Source organism: Rattus norvegicus, chromosome 9, assembly GCF_036323735.1.
Source record: "Rattus norvegicus strain BN/NHsdMcwi chromosome 9, GRCr8, whole genome shotgun sequence".
Taxonomy (NCBI): Eukaryota; Metazoa; Chordata; class Mammalia; order Rodentia; family Muridae; genus Rattus; species Rattus norvegicus.
Window position 1 is genome coordinate 94614600 of NC_086027.1, and position 16580 is coordinate 94631179.

Genomic DNA, 16580 nt, shown 5'->3' on the forward strand with positions numbered 1-16580 from the left:
TCCTCTTGCTCCTGCCCTCCAAGGGCTGGGATCACAGTGTGCCACCACAGCTGACCAGTGTTGTACAGAGAACAGCTTTGGTTAGCACGGACAACTGGGGTAGATGCTACCCACTGTTTCTGGTGCCACGGGAACTGAACACCAAAGGACAATCGTGTGCTCATCTATTTCTTAGTAGGTCTATTATTAGGGTTCTCTAGAGTCACAGAACTTATGGAATCTCTCTCTCTATTAAGGGAATTTATTGAGATGATTTACAGTCTGTAGTCCAACTAACCCAACAATGGGCAGCTGTGAATGGGAAGTCCAAGAATCTAGTAGTTGTTCAGTCCCACAAGGCTAAGTGCTTCAGCTGGTCTTCTGTAGAATTAGGTTCTAACAGATGTGCTCGCAAGTAATTGTAAGCAGTCAAGAGTAAGTCTTCCTACTTCCAATGTCCTTCCGTAGGTCTCCAGCAGAAGGGGTGGCCCAGGTGAAAGGTGTGTACCGCCACACCTGGATGACTTGTTTTGTCCCAAGCTGACCTTGAACTCACAGATCTGCTTGCCTCAGTCTCCTGGAATTAAAGGCATGTACTACCTTACCTAGGCCTAAGCTTTTCATGGCCACTATGCCTCAAGATCTCCATGCCAAGATGCAGGTCAGAAACTTGTGTCTTCCAGCCTTAAGATCTGGATCACAGGAGCCTTCCAATTCTGGATCATAGTTCATTCCAGATATAGCCAAGTTGGCAACCATAACAGTAGGCTTCCCTTTTTCTTCTCTATCCTTTTTGAGATAGGGTCTGATAACCCAGGCTGGCCTAGCACTTGCTAGGTAGCTTAGCTTTGCACTTGTAATCCTATGACATCTATCTCCTGAGTGCTGTGATCACATGCACGTGTCAGCATTCCTCAATAGTTGACTGGTTCTGGTATGCTTTGGGTGACAATGACAAAAGTGTCCTCAACTTGTATATGTCACTCAGTCCCACTACAGGAATCTCCCAGCTCAGTTCCCATCTGAGAAGCCTTCCTACCCCTCATCTCCTAAGGGGCAAGGCTTTGGTTTGTGAGAACAAGACTTCTTAGCAGGAGATCCCATCTTTGATGGGCAGGAATGGGACTGTAAATGAGGGGCTTCACAGATGCAAGCGGGACTCACAGGGTAGATGAACTGCCTTGCTGTGAGAGTTGAGGGCTGTGTCTGCATCCACAAGTAGCTTGGAGCTGCCCAGGATGCAAATCTCACTTCTGCCACAACTCACAGGAAGGACTTGAGCAACTCCTGTGCTTTAGTTTCTCCCTCTTAAGGTGAAAATTGAAAAGAATAAATGTGTCTGTGTCTGGAGAGATGACTTGGCAGGTAAGTAAGAGGGTCTGAGTTTGCTCCGAGGGACTCACACAGTTGAAGGGGAACTGGAAATATTTTCTAGGCCAGGCAGTTACTGGTGCATGCCTTTAATCTCAGCACTCTGCAGACAGGAATTTCTATCCTGGTCTACAGAGCAAGTTATAGGACAGCCAGAGCTACCCAGAAAAACTGTGTCTCAAAAAAAAAAAAAAGTGTTTTCCGATTTTTGTTTTCATGTGCCCAGGGATTAGACTCACCTTGTCAGGTTTGGGGACAAGGGCCTTACCTGCTGAGCCATCCCCAAGGCCACACATTTTCCCTCTTTCAGTTTTCTCTTTCTTACACTGCTCCATAGCTCTCTGGGAAGGGGTTTAGAGAAACATCAAGCCCAACCAGTTCCCTTCTATTCAGAGCACTTAAGTGACCTTTTCTTTCCCCAGTGTTTTTTTTTTTTTTTCCTTTTCTTTTTTTCGGAGCTGGGGACCAAACCCAGGGCCTTGTGCTTGCTAGGCAAGCGCTCTACCACTGAACCAAATCCCCAACCCCTTCCCCAGTGTTTTTGAGACAATTGAATCCTATAGCCCAGATTCTCCTGATTTTCTGGAATTCACCTCACAGCTCATGCTGGCATAGAAACCCTGGCGATCCCCTCACCTCAGCCTCTTCAGTACTAGAGTTAAAGGCATGAACTTCGGTGCTAGGCCAGAACATTTTGTGCTGAGGATGGTCCTGGGTATTGAACCCAGGGCTTTCTGCTTGCTAGAGGGATGCTCTTCCCACTGAGTCTAAATAATCTTCAGTCTAAATAACCATTTCCTTTGATTTTTTGGATGTGTTCCCAGGTGTGTAAGTGCACGTGTGCACATGTGTGCAGGCCAGAGGTTGGTATCAGGAATCTTTCTCAACCACTTTAGGAGGCAGGATCTCCTGCTCATCTAGCTAGCCAATTTGCTCCAGGGATCTCCTGTCTCTTTCTCTAGTGTTGAGACTGTAGGCAGGCAGCTACTCCTACCCATGATTTATTTACAAGGGTGCTGGAAATTTAACTCTGGTCCTCAAGTTTGTACAGCAAGCACCTTATCCACAGAACCTATCTCCCCAGTCCATGAAATGATAATTTAAAAAAAAATATTTTGGGGCTGGGGATTTAGCTCAGTGGTAGAGCGCTTACCTAGGAAGCGCAAGGCCCTGGGTTCGGTCCCCAGCTCCGAAAAAAAGAACCAAAAAAAAAATTTTTATTTATTCTATTTATATGAGTACACTGCAGCTGCCTTCAGACACAACAGAAGAGGGCATTGGATCCCATTACAGATGGTTGTGAGCCACCATGTGGTTGCTGGGATTTGAACTCTGGACCACTGGGAGAGCAGTCAGTGCTCTTAACCGCTGAGCCATCTCTCCCAGCCCCCAGGATAATTTCTTGATGAAACTTAGCTGGAGTATGAGGCAAAGGCTTACACCAAGTGAGGGACACAATCAGACCTGTGCTGTTTCTGCCGTGTGGACTGTATCTGCAGAAGGGCTGCCAGTGCCAGGAATCTGCTCTCATTTCAGCTGGGAACAAGGTGGCGAAGGGCCGGGAGCTGCTCGGAACCTTTGTGAATGCAGCCTGGGAATGAGTCCTCCAGTCCCCCTGCTGGCCCAGAATGGAGGCACAAGATGGAGGCTGAGGCCTGTCCAGGAGAGCCCTGAGGACTCCTGAGTTTGAAAGCATTAAGTAACCTAAGCTAAACTCAGACTAGTCCCCCACCTCTATGGTGTATTGTGTCTTTCTGTATGTGGCGGATGTGTATTTGGAGGCTAAGGCCAGAAGTTAACATTGGGTGTCTTCCCTGATAACTCTCCACTGTGTGAGATTGGTTCTTTCACTGAATTTGGAACTCACTGATTAGACCAGGGGGCCAGTGAACCCAAAGGCTCTGCCTGTCTCTGTCAGACACTGCCTCGCCCCAGTTCCTGGGGCATTCTGGGAATGTGTATTTAGATTCCCCATATTGTACAGCAGGCACTTTACTCGTCGAGCTGTCTCCTTAGCCCCTTTCTTTTAGAATTTTTTTGAGACAGGGTCCCATCATCTCATTATGCAGCTCTGGAATTTACTATGTAGGTTTTCAGAACACATTTATTTCTGTCATGGTTGTCCCCACAGCCAAATTTAGTTGTTTGTTTTTTTTTTTTAAAGATTTATTCATTTATTATATATAAGTACACTGTAGCTGTCTTCAGACACACCAGAAGAGGGCATCGGATCTCTTTACAGATGGTTGTGAGCCACCATGTGGTTGCTGGGAATTGAAGTCATGACCTCTGGAAGAGCAGTCGGGTGCTCTTAACCGCTGAGCCATCTCTCCAGCCCTGTTTTTTTTTTAATTAACTTATTTTTATGTGTATGGGTGCTTTGCCTGCATGTATATCTGTGTACCACATGTATGCCTTGTGCCCATGGAAGCTGGAAGTCAGAGGAGGGTGTCAGATCTCCTGGGACTGGAGTTACAGATGGCTGTGAGCTGCCACATAGGTGCTAGGAACCAAACCCTTGTCCTTTGAAAGAGCAGCCAGTATGGCTGCTGTAACTCTCTCTTGGCTGTCCTAGAACTCTCGCTATAGACCAAGCTGGCCTCGAGCTCAGAGCTCGACTGCCTCTACCTCCTAAGTGGTGGAATTAAAAGTATGCACCACTAAGTCCAGTGGTCCTAACAACCGATCATCTCTTCAGTCCTTACTCAGCCTTACTGAGGATAACGTGATTTCTGCAGAACGTTCTAGAACATCTTTATTACACTGAAAAAAAGATTTTTGTTTTGTTTTGAGGCAGTGTTTCACTATGTGTTTCTGGATGGCCTGCTTCAAACTCACAGGGATCCTTCTGCCTCGATTGCTGAGATTCAAGGTGTATAACACACGACTGACTCAACCTGAACAATTTAAATGAGGTTGATTTTTAATATTTTGGGGATGTAAAAAAATTATGTTGGTCAAAGGTTTTATGCCTCAGAGTAGTGTGGTTCTGTGAGTAGTCAGCAGGGTTGGGACAGGCACGCAGTTCTCTCCCAAGGAAATAGGCCATATTCTTCTCTGTTTACCAAAGTGTGGATGATGAAGCCATGTGCTGGGGAAGCAATTGTAGGTAACCTTCCATACCACCTTAATGGAGAATACTGCAACCAAAGCGAGGTCAGTAAATAGTCCCTGAGGGATGACAGAGTCAGGCTCAGATGTGAAGGCAGCTCCGTCCTTGGACTTCTCATGCGTGGTGCACACACATCTATAAAAAGGCATCTACCAGGCCTTGCTCTCCCTGGCCAGGTTTAAGTTCGGTGAGGGTGAGTCTGGTTTTGAGATTTTCCTACAGAGACAGAGACTTTACCTGACTGTTTTCCTTCCAGAACATGGCTGGAAGAGATTGCTCTGCTCAGAGGACCTTGTGTGGGAGAGTGTGAGAACATCTCAGCTCCAAGACCCCAGCTCAACAGCCCCCTCCTTGGGGCTCCTGCTGTGCTCCCAAGTCGGGTGGTGTAGCAGAAAGGCAGAAGTGTGGAGAGTCTCTGCTGAATTTAGGGTCCCACAGGAACCTACCTTCTTGTCAGATGCAGTGCCTCACCGGCCTTCGAAGGTGGTTACCCAGGTGTGTGCCAACTCATGAGTTTCTGCAACCAGCATCTTCCTGTGCCATCTCGAGGTGAGGCTGGGCCCACCCACTCACCAATGAAACCAGAGCTTAAGCAAAAAACACCCACAAGCTCAGATATGCAAATAGGTACACCAGGCGCTGGGATGCAGGGAAGGTGGCCAGGAGAAGGCACAGGCAGGGTGAGATTCCTGGAGGGGGCACGTGCATAGGAAGGGAGTGTGGCAGGATGGCACTCTTATACCTAGGGGTCATGGCTACTGCCTCTGCACCCTCACCTCCTCCAGCTCCTTACCTCACTTGGTTCCTGCCGGCACCGGCACCACCGGGCTCTGCAGGTTCTGGCACTGGTTTTGAGAGCAGGCCTCAAATGTCAAGAGACATTCCACACCCTCTCCCTGCTGCTTAGAAGCCTCCCAGGGTGGCCAGTCCTGTGAGTACCAGTAGTACCAGGAGTCAGGCCTCTACCCCAGCTCCCCAGGGAGGACAGCAAGGGCGGGCAGGCCCAGGCCTGCTAGAGAGCAGCCATGGAGGGGGGGTGGCTCTTACACAATCCAGCCACTGGCAAGGCGGGAGGGTTGAAAGGCAGCTGGCAGCTCCCCAGGCCCTGACGCCTGAGCAAGGAAACCACAGCCCGAAACTCCAGGGGTTCTGAATTCTGAGGGGCGGGAAGGCAGGGGTTTTTGAGGTCTGTTCCACTGTGGCTACCGCCCCGACTCCATCGTCCCTCAGAAGCCGAAGGCACTGCCAACCATGCTGGGCGATGAATCACTGGCCTCAGAAAGTCTGAAGACACCGTCCTCCTTTGCCACCAAACATGAGAAAACTCTGCTGAAGACCGTGTTCCTTTTGCCAGAGTCCTGCAAACATTCTTACACGCATACCCACTTACATATAGATGGTAACTGAAAGGTGGCAGCCTGAGAGCATGTTTCCCTGAATGTGCTGGGCACTGTTATCAGCTCCTTCTGAATATCTAGTTTTCAGGTCACTGTTATGTCACGTCTGGCTTTTAGAGGTGAGAAAGTGGATCACCTGTCTTTACACAAATGAGAAACAGCATGGCTGGGGCTGATGCAGGCAGCTTTAATACATGTGTGGATTATATATAATGATTACATAGTTATGATATGTAAATATATAGTATATATCTATGTATACGCACACATATGCATGGATCACCACTGCCCAGTTCTCAAATATATATTTTAATTGAAAAAAAGTACACCATGAAAGGACATGGTGGCACACTCCTTTAATTCCGGTAGTAGGAGGCAGAGGCAGGTGGATTTCTGAATTCAAGGCCAGCCTGGTCTACACAGAGTTCCAGGACAGTCGGGGCTACACAGCGAAGCCTTGTCTTGAAAAATTAAACCAACCAAACAAAAATTACATGTATCTGTTTATGCGTGGAGAAGGGCACACATGGAGGTCAGCAGGAGGTCCTACATCTTGTGGGAATGTCTCTCTCCTGCTACCTTGTGGCCCACAGAGACTGAGCCTAGGTCCTCAGGCCTGGCAGCATCTTAATCCTGGGCACTACTTCAGCAGCCCCCAAATCTGACCCAGCTCCCAAAATAGATACTTAATGTTTTAGGTATCAGGCAGAGTTGTGAGATAATCAATAAGGAATAAATATGTTCGAAATTACTCAGGAGCCATCCTAGGCTGCAGGCTAAGCACCTATAGGGCCAGGCCCGTTAAAGAAACAGGTCAGGCCTGCTGGGGAATGTATAAGGCAAAAAGAGGTGTGCCCAGGAAAATTCCCTTAAAATGAACTTGCCCTGAAGCCGTCTGGACCACCTGCACTGAACACAGGTTTAAGGCAGGTCCAGAACACCCCAGATCTGTTTGAACTGACCTAGAGGAAGAAAAGTGGCCTGTTAGAGCTCACTAGCTTGTCTGGAGAGATTTGGGTAACAACATGGAATTGCCTCACTTCCTGCCTCTGGAGCAGCCAAAGGCCTAAGATACATGGATGAGGAAATCCAGACAATAAGACCAGCCCTCTCAGAAACAGCTGAAGAAGTAGAACAACCAGTTACAGGAAGAGAGTCCTCATAGCCCCAGTAAACTGCAGTAGTTCCTGGCTGTTAGACTCCTGTGGCCAGACAGAAGGCCCAGAGGTGACTTCTGTTTCTGTGTTCCTGGTCTTCTCAACCATACTAGGATAGCCAGAGCTCTGATCATGGTTTATTTGATAACTTCAAGTCCCCTTCTAGAACCTCTGCCCCGAAACCCCTTGCATGAGCCAATCACTATCATGAATACAGCAGGAGATCAGTAAGCTTAGCTTGAATTTAGGTGGTACGGCTGCAACCTGATGCTTGAGCCTCCCTCCCACTCTTTTAGTAGGGCCAGGAGCATGCACAAGACTAGATAAAGTAGTTCTTCGAGGGAAATTCATACTTATCCAGCTTCTCACTGATTGCCACCTTGCCTCCCTCAGCTCTCCCAATCCAGAACCTGATGTCCTCTTTACTGCGAACTCAGAAACCACAACTGCTAAGATGTGGGTAGTGTAAGCCAAGCTCTTTGTGCATCTGGGTTTTGTAGATGGAACAGTCCTCTAGAGAATAGCGGGAGCTTAATGGATAAGCCCCAGGTAGACAGCATCCTCTTTTTTGTTTATATTGAAGCACAATCCCTATCTCCTACAAAAAAAAGGGGGCCTTGGCAGCTGCAGCTCAAAGGCCCTTCCCGGTTTAAGGAGAATGGCTCCATATCCTCGCTACAGTGACCGCCGCTGGCGGGGGTGGGGCAGAGTTCGGACTCAGGGACAGTTTGTGCAACCTAAGGCGCTGGGGCGAGATAACCACCTCCAGCCATTAGTGTGCTTGGAGAAGAGTGAGACCACGCGAAGTATACCTCTCTGTTGCCAGGGGCTGCGGGGGACAGGAGCTACCACTGGACAACGAGAGTGGGTGCAGGCCAAAGGGCGGCGGCAAGGCATTCTCCTTAAAGGAAAAGCTCGAGGAGGCCCGAAAGGCTGGCGGCGGGGCTGGCACGTGCGCGCGGGGATGCGGGCCGGCCACGTGCGGCTCGCGGGCAGATCCGGGGTCCAACTACAGCAGTTCCCCGACACTGCACGTTCCTCCCCTCTCCTCAAGCTCAGTAAAGGGGCCTCCTGGCGGGGATGGGCCCAAGCGCCCGAGGGAAACGATAAGGGCAATTCAGTCTCCTCGCCTCGACCTCAAAGGTCTACGGAATTTGCCATCCACCCGTCCTCCACGATTCAAGACTCCGGGTTTTCCCCACTCCCGATTCCGCGGTCCACAGGCGACAGACAGCAGGAAGGACCAATGGCAGGGCGCAAAGCGTCAACTTTGTGTTCGCCCGCCACTGTCAGCCAGTGTGAACGCGTTTTTCCTAAGTTCCGCCTTCCGTGTCGGGCGCCCCCTTGTGGCAACACACGGTCGGACGCTATCTGCCGCCATCTTGAGTGTGGCGAAGATCGTTTCTTGGGATCCGTTTATAGCCATTCTGGTCTTTCTTTCACAGGACAAACTTGTTAGTTCGACAGCGAAGTGAGAAAGCGCTAAAAATCGAGTAATCTAGTGTTTTGAAGTTGTCCTTGTGAGCTGGGTCGCCACGTCACGCCACGCTTGCGGAGTCCAACGCCATTTTGAGTGTGGCGTCTTTATGGTTTTTCTTTTCTCAAAGCTCCGCGTGGTTCCTTAAATGGCTCAAGTTTGAAGGAACCCTCTCAAGGACTAGTCCTGATGGCCGAGGAGACATGTCTCTCCCAGCTGCATAGTGTTCGTATGTGCACTGGAGCCTCCAAAATGCTAAGGGGTAAACACGATGGCCGGGCGGGGCCCTGGAAGATATTAATGGACTGTCGCGACGGCAGTGACTTATTCCAGCAGACGCGAACCAGAGAGCCCTGAGGTGTGGACACCGTTTTGTGGCGTGAGGCCCAAGGACTGTCCCACTGAGGACACCGGGCATCAAACCCCTCTTCGCATGAGTTCCCCCAAGTGTGCAGGGCGCGAGGCTCGCTCGTCAGCTGACCCTGGACGGCGGGACAGTGGTGGGCGGCGGGGATCACTAATGTAGTCGAGGCGGCGGGAAAAGGGGACAGAGTGGAAAGTGCGAGTCACAGTGCCCGTTGTGGATGCACATACACTTATTTGGGCCAACTCTTCAGTCTTAGATGCGGGCCTGTCTCGGGCGCGGGAACCACGCGGGGCACCGCCCGGGGCAAGCGCCGCCCAGCACTCGCCTTCCCCTCCCCCTCGCGGGCAGTCCTCCTGCTCCCCCCCTCTTCCCCTCCCCTCCTTCCGAGCAGTAGCGAGGGAGGGGGAGGACGGGGGCTGGGCGGGCAGCTTTGCCGCGCTTTGGCTTTCTGCGTCAGAAGCCTGAGCAAAACAGCCGCGGGAGCGCGCACGCGCGCGAGCCCCCTCCTCGGAATGGCGAGACCCAACATATTCAAGACTCTGAATGACAGTGCGGCGGGGGACTGCGCAGCGCGCGCCAAGCCGAGGCACTGCCGCTTTAAGCTCACTTGCCCATTGTTCGGAATTGAGCCAATGAGAAAACGCCCGCTCCCTGTACTCAACCAATAGCGTTGGGGCTCGGGTGGTTGAGCACCGCCCACTAATCTATATTAAAGCTTCTGGCGCCGCGTGAGTCCCCCACTGGCTGCTCCGAAAAGCCATCTTTGCATTGTTCCCGGGTCGTGCTCCGCGCTCACTGCAGCCACCTTCGCCGCCCACCGTCTCCTCCAACGCGGACTCCGGCAGCTTTCTCGCCAGAGTCCTCGAAACTCGACTAATTCCTTACGCGTAGCACCAGACCACCGGCGTGCCCCACCATGTCAGACGCGGCAGTGGACACCAGCTCCGAGATCACCACCAAGGTGAGGCTGGACGCCGCCCGCCCCCTCGGGGTCTGTGCGCCGTCGCCCGGGCAGTGTTTGGCGCGTGGCTGCGGGATTGGGGAAAGCATCACGCGAACGCTACGGAGAGGACCTCGCCACCCTCCAGCGGCGCGATGGCCCCGGGCACCACTCTTTGTGTGCGGGGGAGGGGGCGCGAAGCGACGCGGGCATTCGTGCCGCCGTCGGGAGCTGGCCGATGGCCTGGGGTCGACGCGGAACATGGGGACGAAAACTGGGAGGGCCGAATCGCAAATTCTCGAAAGTTGTTTGCGAATCGTTTGAGTGCTAGTGGGGCCGGGGTCGCGGGGCCGCGGCGCACGGAAATAACTTTGAAACTCCGGCGCGTCGGCAGTCGGAAGTGTGGGGGGCGCGTGTGCGGCGCCGGCGGGCTACCGGCGCCGGCGGCCGAACTGCTCTTTGTTAGGTGCTTGGGTTCGCGCCCTATAGCGGGCTGGCAGCGGGTTATCCGGAATGACGCGGATGGGGCGGCGAGCTGTGCCGTGGTAATTTTGGCTGAGACACTTAACCGGTCTCGTTCTCAGTCACGGTTGAGCATGAGTGTTCGTGGGCTGCCCGTGGAGGCTGGGAGCTCTGGCGGCGGCGGACCTCGTACCAGTGGCGGTCACTGCTGACGGTGTTCGGGCCCGGGCGGCGAGCCCACGCGCTAGAGGGGGAGGAAATAGAAAGTGAAGCGGCCGCACACGGGGGCCGCTGGGCGCCCCCCACGGCTACCCTGCTGCGGTGGAGACGCGGCGGCCGAGTATCCCGCGCAGACTCGCAGTCCTGGCTACGGTCCTGAGGCCGCGGCTCGCAGTCTCCTCCACCCGCCCAGCGGAGTATTATCCACTCTCACGAGACAAGCCTTGTTCGGCTCGTGCTCCTTGCTTTCAAACATCTCGTTGTTCGCGCCCCATTCATCCTGCAGTGGGAAATCCGCGCGTGCCACCTTGTTTAAACTCTGATAGCCCGGCATGTCCGTCTTGGTGCGACCCCGTGCAGAGCGCACTCTGGAGCGGTGCCCGGCGGCCCTTGTAGACTTGAATTTCCAGCCAGCATAGTGCACCCCATGCCCCGAGCCTCCGCGGGAGTTTCTCTGAGGTGAATTCCCGCGAGGTTCGACCCTTCTGGGGAGTGCGCCCCCGACGGTCTCGAGGCTCCGAGCTCAGAAGCTCCAATACCCCGGTGACTTAACGCCGGACGTTGCGCGCCAAAATTGCAGCCGGAAGCCGCGTGTTGACCCTCAGTCGCGATCCCAAGGGGGCAGCACGTAGCGCGCTTTCTCCAGCGGCAAACTCGCTCACCTAGATGAAAGCGTACCTTGGGTCTCCAGGGCACAGGGCGCACTTGGCGCCCCAGGCCACGTGCTCGTTGCGCGCGGTGCGTGCCGAGGCTCGCGCGCGTAGTTCTCTGGGTGAGCGGTGCGCCTGCGCACCGCGGCCACCCCGCCCCCACCCACTCCCCCGGGCTTCGGCCACCAGGGGGCGGAAGCGGGTGCAATGGGGTCCGACGCAGGCCTTCGGTGGGCGCGAACCCACCAACCCCAGCAGGTAACCCAGGGGGTGGGCCCCGCAGGACTAGCTGCACTATGTGCCTGGCCTTCCTGGTGGTCCCACCGTTGAGCCATGGAGTGGAAAAGTTACACAGCGGTCCCGCCCCGAAGCCGCAGTTTCCAAAGTGCTAGCTTGCTACTTGCTTTGGGTTATGGAGGCTAGGAAGGCCTGTAGTACCAAGCATGACTGGTGATTTGGAAGTGGGGGGTGTCTGCATGCTCAAGCGCTTCCTGATCTCCATCCAGATTCTCCCCATCCCTGAGCTACTGACCATCGACTGGCTCCTCCCTTCAATACCTTATTTATTTATGGCACACAGCCACCGCCTTCCAAGAAGGGTTTCTGAGGGGTGGAGCTCCCTCTAGCTGGAAACCGGCGGCAAAGGGCGTGCAGGTGAGGGAGACAGTTCCCGAGCTTGTCTGCCTGGCCTGGCGGGTTTGTGGCTGTGGTGCCATATGGTAGCCTTGAGTCAACACCTGAGTGCCTTGTTTTCGATGTATCCAGAAGATGGGAGTCAGGATTTGGATACAGGCCTTGAGTAGAGAGATCTATGGCCCATCCTCTAACACTCCAGGGTGGCTAAGTAGCCAGTGACACATTAGTTCTGTAAGTCAGCTTTGTTTAGTTTTCAGCACTTTGGCTGATGGGTACCCTCTGTTCTGAAGACTAATGGGTGTCCTCTTCCTTCTGAAGGACTTGAAGGAGAAGAAGGAAGTTGTGGAGGAGGCAGAGAATGGAAGAGACGCACCTGCCAATGGGAACGCTGTGAGTGTCCATAACGGGGCTTCTGTTCCCCGCTTCTACTCCTTCAGCTTACTTCAGCATGGTTAAGGGTTGGGCCAGGCAAAGAACTTGCCTGCTTTTTAGTTTGGGAGGTGGTGTGGGAGTTTTTCAGCGGTGGGTGCTAGACATGCAGACCTGCTTTGGAGGTGGCTAATGGCAGATGTGTTTTCTGTTAAAGCAAAATGAGGAAAATGGGGAGCAGGAGGCTGACAATGAGGTAGATGAAGAAGAGGAAGAAGGTGGGGAGGAAGAGGAGGAGGAGGAAGAAGGTGATGGTGAGTAGTCTTGTTTTCTCAGGTTCCTTCCCTGGGATGTACTGCCAGAAGGGAGAGGTTGGGTTTCTGGGCAAGTCGGCCAATTTGAATTGCAGTCCTTTTACGCCTCCTGTTGGCAGTTCCATGTTTAAAGAGTTGTTGCTGTCTGACCTGTCTACTCTGGGGAGACAGTTCCCAGACAAGGGGTGGCAGTGGTTTATATGGTCCTTGATTCTCTCCAGGTGAGGAAGAAGATGGAGATGAAGATGAGGAAGCTGAGGCTCCTACGGGCAAGCGGGTAGCTGAGGATGATGAGGTAGGTTTGAGGTGTGAGGTACCTACCTTCTCCTGAGGTGGACAAGCGCTGTCTGGGGTTTCTTGCAAATGGTGAGAAAGGTTCTTAGTGGGACCTTCCCAGCACAGCAAAGCTGGGTTGGAAGGGCCTAGGTTTCTGGGCCTAGGCCGCCTGCTGAGCTGACCTGTAGTGACAGGACTGATGTCATTCTCTGCAGGATGATGATGTTGAGACCAAGAAGCAGAAGAAGACTGATGAGGATGACTAGACAGCAAAAGGAAAAGCTAACCTTACGCACCGTGACCTATTCACCCTCCACTTCCCGTCTCAGAATTTAAACGTGGTCACCTTCGAGTAGAGAAGCAGGCCCCCGCCCGCCCACTGCGGGCAGTGCCACCCACACATGACATGCGCTCTTCACCACCCCACCAAAACCACAACATGAATTGGCAACATGGGAGGAGAAAAGAACCAGAACTTCCCAGGCCCTGCTTTTTTTCTTAAAAATACTTTAAAAGGAAAATTTGTTTGTATTTTTTATTTACATTTTATATTTTTGTACATATTGTTAGGGGTCAGCCATTTTTAATGATAACGGGTGACCAAACCAGCCTTCAGAGCGTTTTCTGTCCTACTTCAGACTTTACTTGTGGTGTGACCATGTTCATTATACTCTCAAAGGAGAAAAAAAACCTTGTAAAAAAAACAAAAACAACAACAAAAAAAACAATCTTATTCTGAGCATTCCAGTAACTTTTTTTGTGTATGTACCTAGCTGTACTATAAGTAGTTGGTTTGTATGAGATGGTTAAAAAGGCCAAAGATAAAAAGATTTTTTTTTCCTTTTTTTTTGTCTATGAAGTTGCTGTTTATTTTTTTGGCCTGTTTGATGTATGTGTGAAACAATGTCCAACAATAAACCGGAATTTTATTTTGCTGAGTTGTTCTAACAATGGTGTCTCAAAGCCTGGTTTTTCTGTGTGCCTGGTTTGAGACAGGGTCCCCTCTGTCTCCACAACCTCCTGAGTGATTGGTTGGGTACCACCAATAACTGGTTTTCTGGGGAGAGGAGAGACTTTTTTTTTTTTCAAAAGTTCTAGGGGAAGGTTGGGACAAAGCTGCAGTTAACCTTGGGACATTAGGAGAGGTTCTTGTGACACCAACCTCTTCCTGGGACTTGGGCTACTGCAGAGGTGCTGTATACCGGAGCCCTTGTTAGTTGGGACAGGCCAAGTAATCTCGTGCCAAGTTGGGAGTCGTCTGGCTGCTGTCCATGTAATTAGTATACTGTTTGGTGGCTCCTAGTGTTAGCTTGCCAGCCAAGCCTCTAGGTCCTAAATACCTATTGTAACCTGGGCAAACAATGGCGTTAGTGACTTTGTCTTTTCAGGTTGGTTGCAGTTACTGCATTCTGTAGGGGGTGCTGTGCCAGCTTAAGTGGTTGGAGTTTTTTTTAAACATTTATGTATATACATCATACAGCTTTCTGCCTGCATGTATTGCACCTGCAGGCCAGAAGAGGGCACCAGACCTGATTATAGATGGTTGTAAGCCACCATGTGGTTGCTGGTTGCTGGGAATTGAACTCGGGACCTCTGGAAGAGCAGACAGTTCTCTTAACCTCTCCAGCCCCAAGTGGTTGGAGTCTTAAGGACTGTCTTTGATGTGAGTCACTCTTTGAGTCTAATCTTCAGGGTGAGTAGAGGTTGTAGGCTTGAGTATATGAATGAGCTTGTTTGCTGTGGAGGAAGGGGGGTAGCCTCACCCCCAGGAACCTCAGGTGGTGGGTCCACTGGAGTAATGGAGACAGAAGAATGTCCACAGGACTGGAGAGGTGACTCAGTGGTTAAGAGCACTGGATGGGGGGCTGGAGAGATGGCTCAGTGGTTAAGAGCACTTTGCTCTGGGGTTGGGGATTTAGCTCAGTGGTAGAGCGCTTGCCTAGCAAGCCCAAGGCCCTGGGTTCGGTCCCCAGCTCCGAAAAAAAGAGCACTTTGCTCTTCCAGAGGTCCTGAGTTCAAATCCCAGCAACCACATGGTGGTTCATAACCATCTGTAATGGGATCTGATGCCCTCTTCTGGTGTGTCTGAAGAGAGCAACAGTGCACTCACATACATAAAATAAATCTTTAAAAAAACTGGATGCACTTGTAGAGGTCCTGAGTTCAAATCCCACTACCATCTGTAATAAAATCTGATGCCCTCTTCTGGTTTGTCTGAAGATAACTACAGTGTAAGTGTGTGTGTGTGTGTGTGTGTGTGTGTGTATAGATTTATATAAATCTTTAAGAAAACCTTTAAAAATGTTGGCCACAGCTTTCAGATATAAGTACTCAGTTACATAGTTGGACAGTCAGTCTGGGTTGAGTTCCCAGGACCACAAAGATTATACCTAGGAAAAGAAACTGGTGTATAACTTAAACTGGTGAGGCAGAGGTAGGATGAGTTTTGAGGCTATTATATAGTCTACAGTGAGTTCTAGGACAAGCTAAGGCTATACAGAAGCCCATCTCAAAAAATTTACAAACCCAGACCCTGGGCCCCACTAGGAAAAGAGGGAAACTGTCCCTCTGAAGGGAGGTGGGGGAAACGGTGAAAGTGAGGAAGCAGTGTACAAGAAGAGCAAGGACCTATCCCTTCTATCCAGAATCCTGGCCCTTTCTACCTATCTTCCCTTCTTGGAGCAGAAGACTTCCTGTGGTGGCCAGGCTGCTCAGACTCAGGATGACTCCCGGATCAGCCTGGGGCTTCAGTAGAGCTCTGGCCCAACCATCTCTGCTGGCTCCTCCAGAAAAGAAACTCGAACTGCCCATCTCATCCCTGGACACTTGGTCAGCCTTGAGATGTCCCCAAAACCAGTGTCTAGGAATGGGAGGTCTAAAACAGGTGAAGAGCTGTGAGCCCCACTTGTAACAGCTGCCCATGAGCTAGGAACAGCTAATCCTGTGCTCCAAGGTTGCAGCCATGTGACTACATAGACTTGGCAGCCTTGTAAATAGGCAGCCAGTGAGTGAATCTTGCTGGGCCTTAATCTGGAAAATGGGGGCAACAGCGTGGAGGCCCATTTGCTGCTGTACCCTGAGACACACCCAGATCCTGAGCCTACATCCTATTCAAACCTTTGAGTCCTTATTTCTCTAGCCATTAGCTCTGGGAACTACCACTTTTTTTTTCCCTTTTTTTCAGAGCTGGGGACCAAACCCAGGGCTAAATCCCCAGCCCCTGGAACTACCACTCTTAATGGAGATTACTTTCACCTGGTCTCTAGCACACATATAACTGATTGGGGACATTAACAAATGGTTTAGGGTCACCAAGATCCTACTGCTGGCATTGCCAGTGCTGAGAAAGGGACTCTGGAAGATTCGTGGGCAGTGGGCGCCCTCTGGTGGTTGCAGGGCTGTAGAGATTTGATTTGGTAGGTTTAGGAACAAGCCCTTCAAAAGGCTGAGTCCAGGGGAAGTGCTTCTTCCCTTGTCTCAGTTGTGGAGGCAATGTAGAGTTAGTGTCATTTCCTATTCACTCACCTCAGGACAGCCAATCCCAAGGACCTGGTCCCTTATTTTCCTGGAGGGGAGACCTTTCCCAGATGCAGAGCTGAAGTCCCAAGAGGTTCCCTCTGGTGTTAGCAGGTCCTGAACAGCCCCCAGGGACCAGCATCACAGTACATGTTGTGTTGCCAGCTTGCCTTGGATGGTCTATGTGCACAGCGCCCTCCTGAGGTCAACCCACCTTTGTCTGAAGTCAATACCTGTGTCCTAGAAATGGACCAGCCTTGCCTGCCTCAGGTTTCTGACCTCTTTGTGATCCCCTCCTGGTGAAGTTTTTTCCTCCATGGAGGCAGAAGCCCTGTGTC

At 51.6% G+C, this 16580-nt stretch overlaps 1 protein-coding gene and 1 long non-coding RNA gene across 3 annotated transcripts; one reads left to right on the top strand and one right to left on the bottom strand.

Annotated features, from left to right (window-relative positions):
- Window positions 1–4142: 4142 nt before the first annotated feature.
- LOC134480603 (uncharacterized) lies at window positions 4143–8814 on the bottom strand. The gene is made up of 2 exons (XR_010055053.1): window positions 5256–8814; window positions 4143–5049 (listed from the first exon to the last, which is right to left on the bottom strand). It is a non-coding gene; the product is annotated as an uncharacterized LOC134480603 (long non-coding RNA).
- Window positions 8815–9594: 780 nt separating this feature from the next.
- Ptma (prothymosin alpha) lies at window positions 9595–13677 on the top strand. Of its 2 annotated transcripts, none has more exons than NM_021740.2 (5): window positions 9595–9821; window positions 12086–12157; window positions 12354–12450; window positions 12672–12745; window positions 12942–13677. In NM_021740.2, the coding sequence occupies exons 1-5, from the start codon at window positions 9777–9779 to the stop codon at window positions 12990–12992; spliced, it is 339 nt and encodes a 112-aa protein (NP_068508.1). In that variant the 5' UTR covers window positions 9595–9776; the 3' UTR covers window positions 12993–13677. The 2 variants fall into 2 exon arrangements, with proteins under 2 accessions (NP_068508.1, XP_063122879.1); XM_063266809.1 differs by lacking the exon at window positions 9595–9821 and adding an exon at window positions 9878–11389.
- The last annotated feature ends 2903 nt before the right edge of the window (window positions 13678–16580 follow it).

Coding starts and splice junctions, on each gene's coding strand:
- Ptma (XM_063266809.1), top strand. CDS start 11,339: ATGGGGTCCGACGCAGGCCTTCGGTGGGCGCGAACCCACCAACCCCAG. Junction 11,390..12,085: donor GAACCCACCAACCCCAGCAG/GTAACCCAGGGG, acceptor TTCCTTCTGAAG/GACTTGAAGGAGAAGAAGGA. Junction 12,451..12,671: donor GGAGGAGGAAGAAGGTGATG/GTGAGTAGTCTT, acceptor GATTCTCTCCAG/GTGAGGAAGAAGATGGAGAT.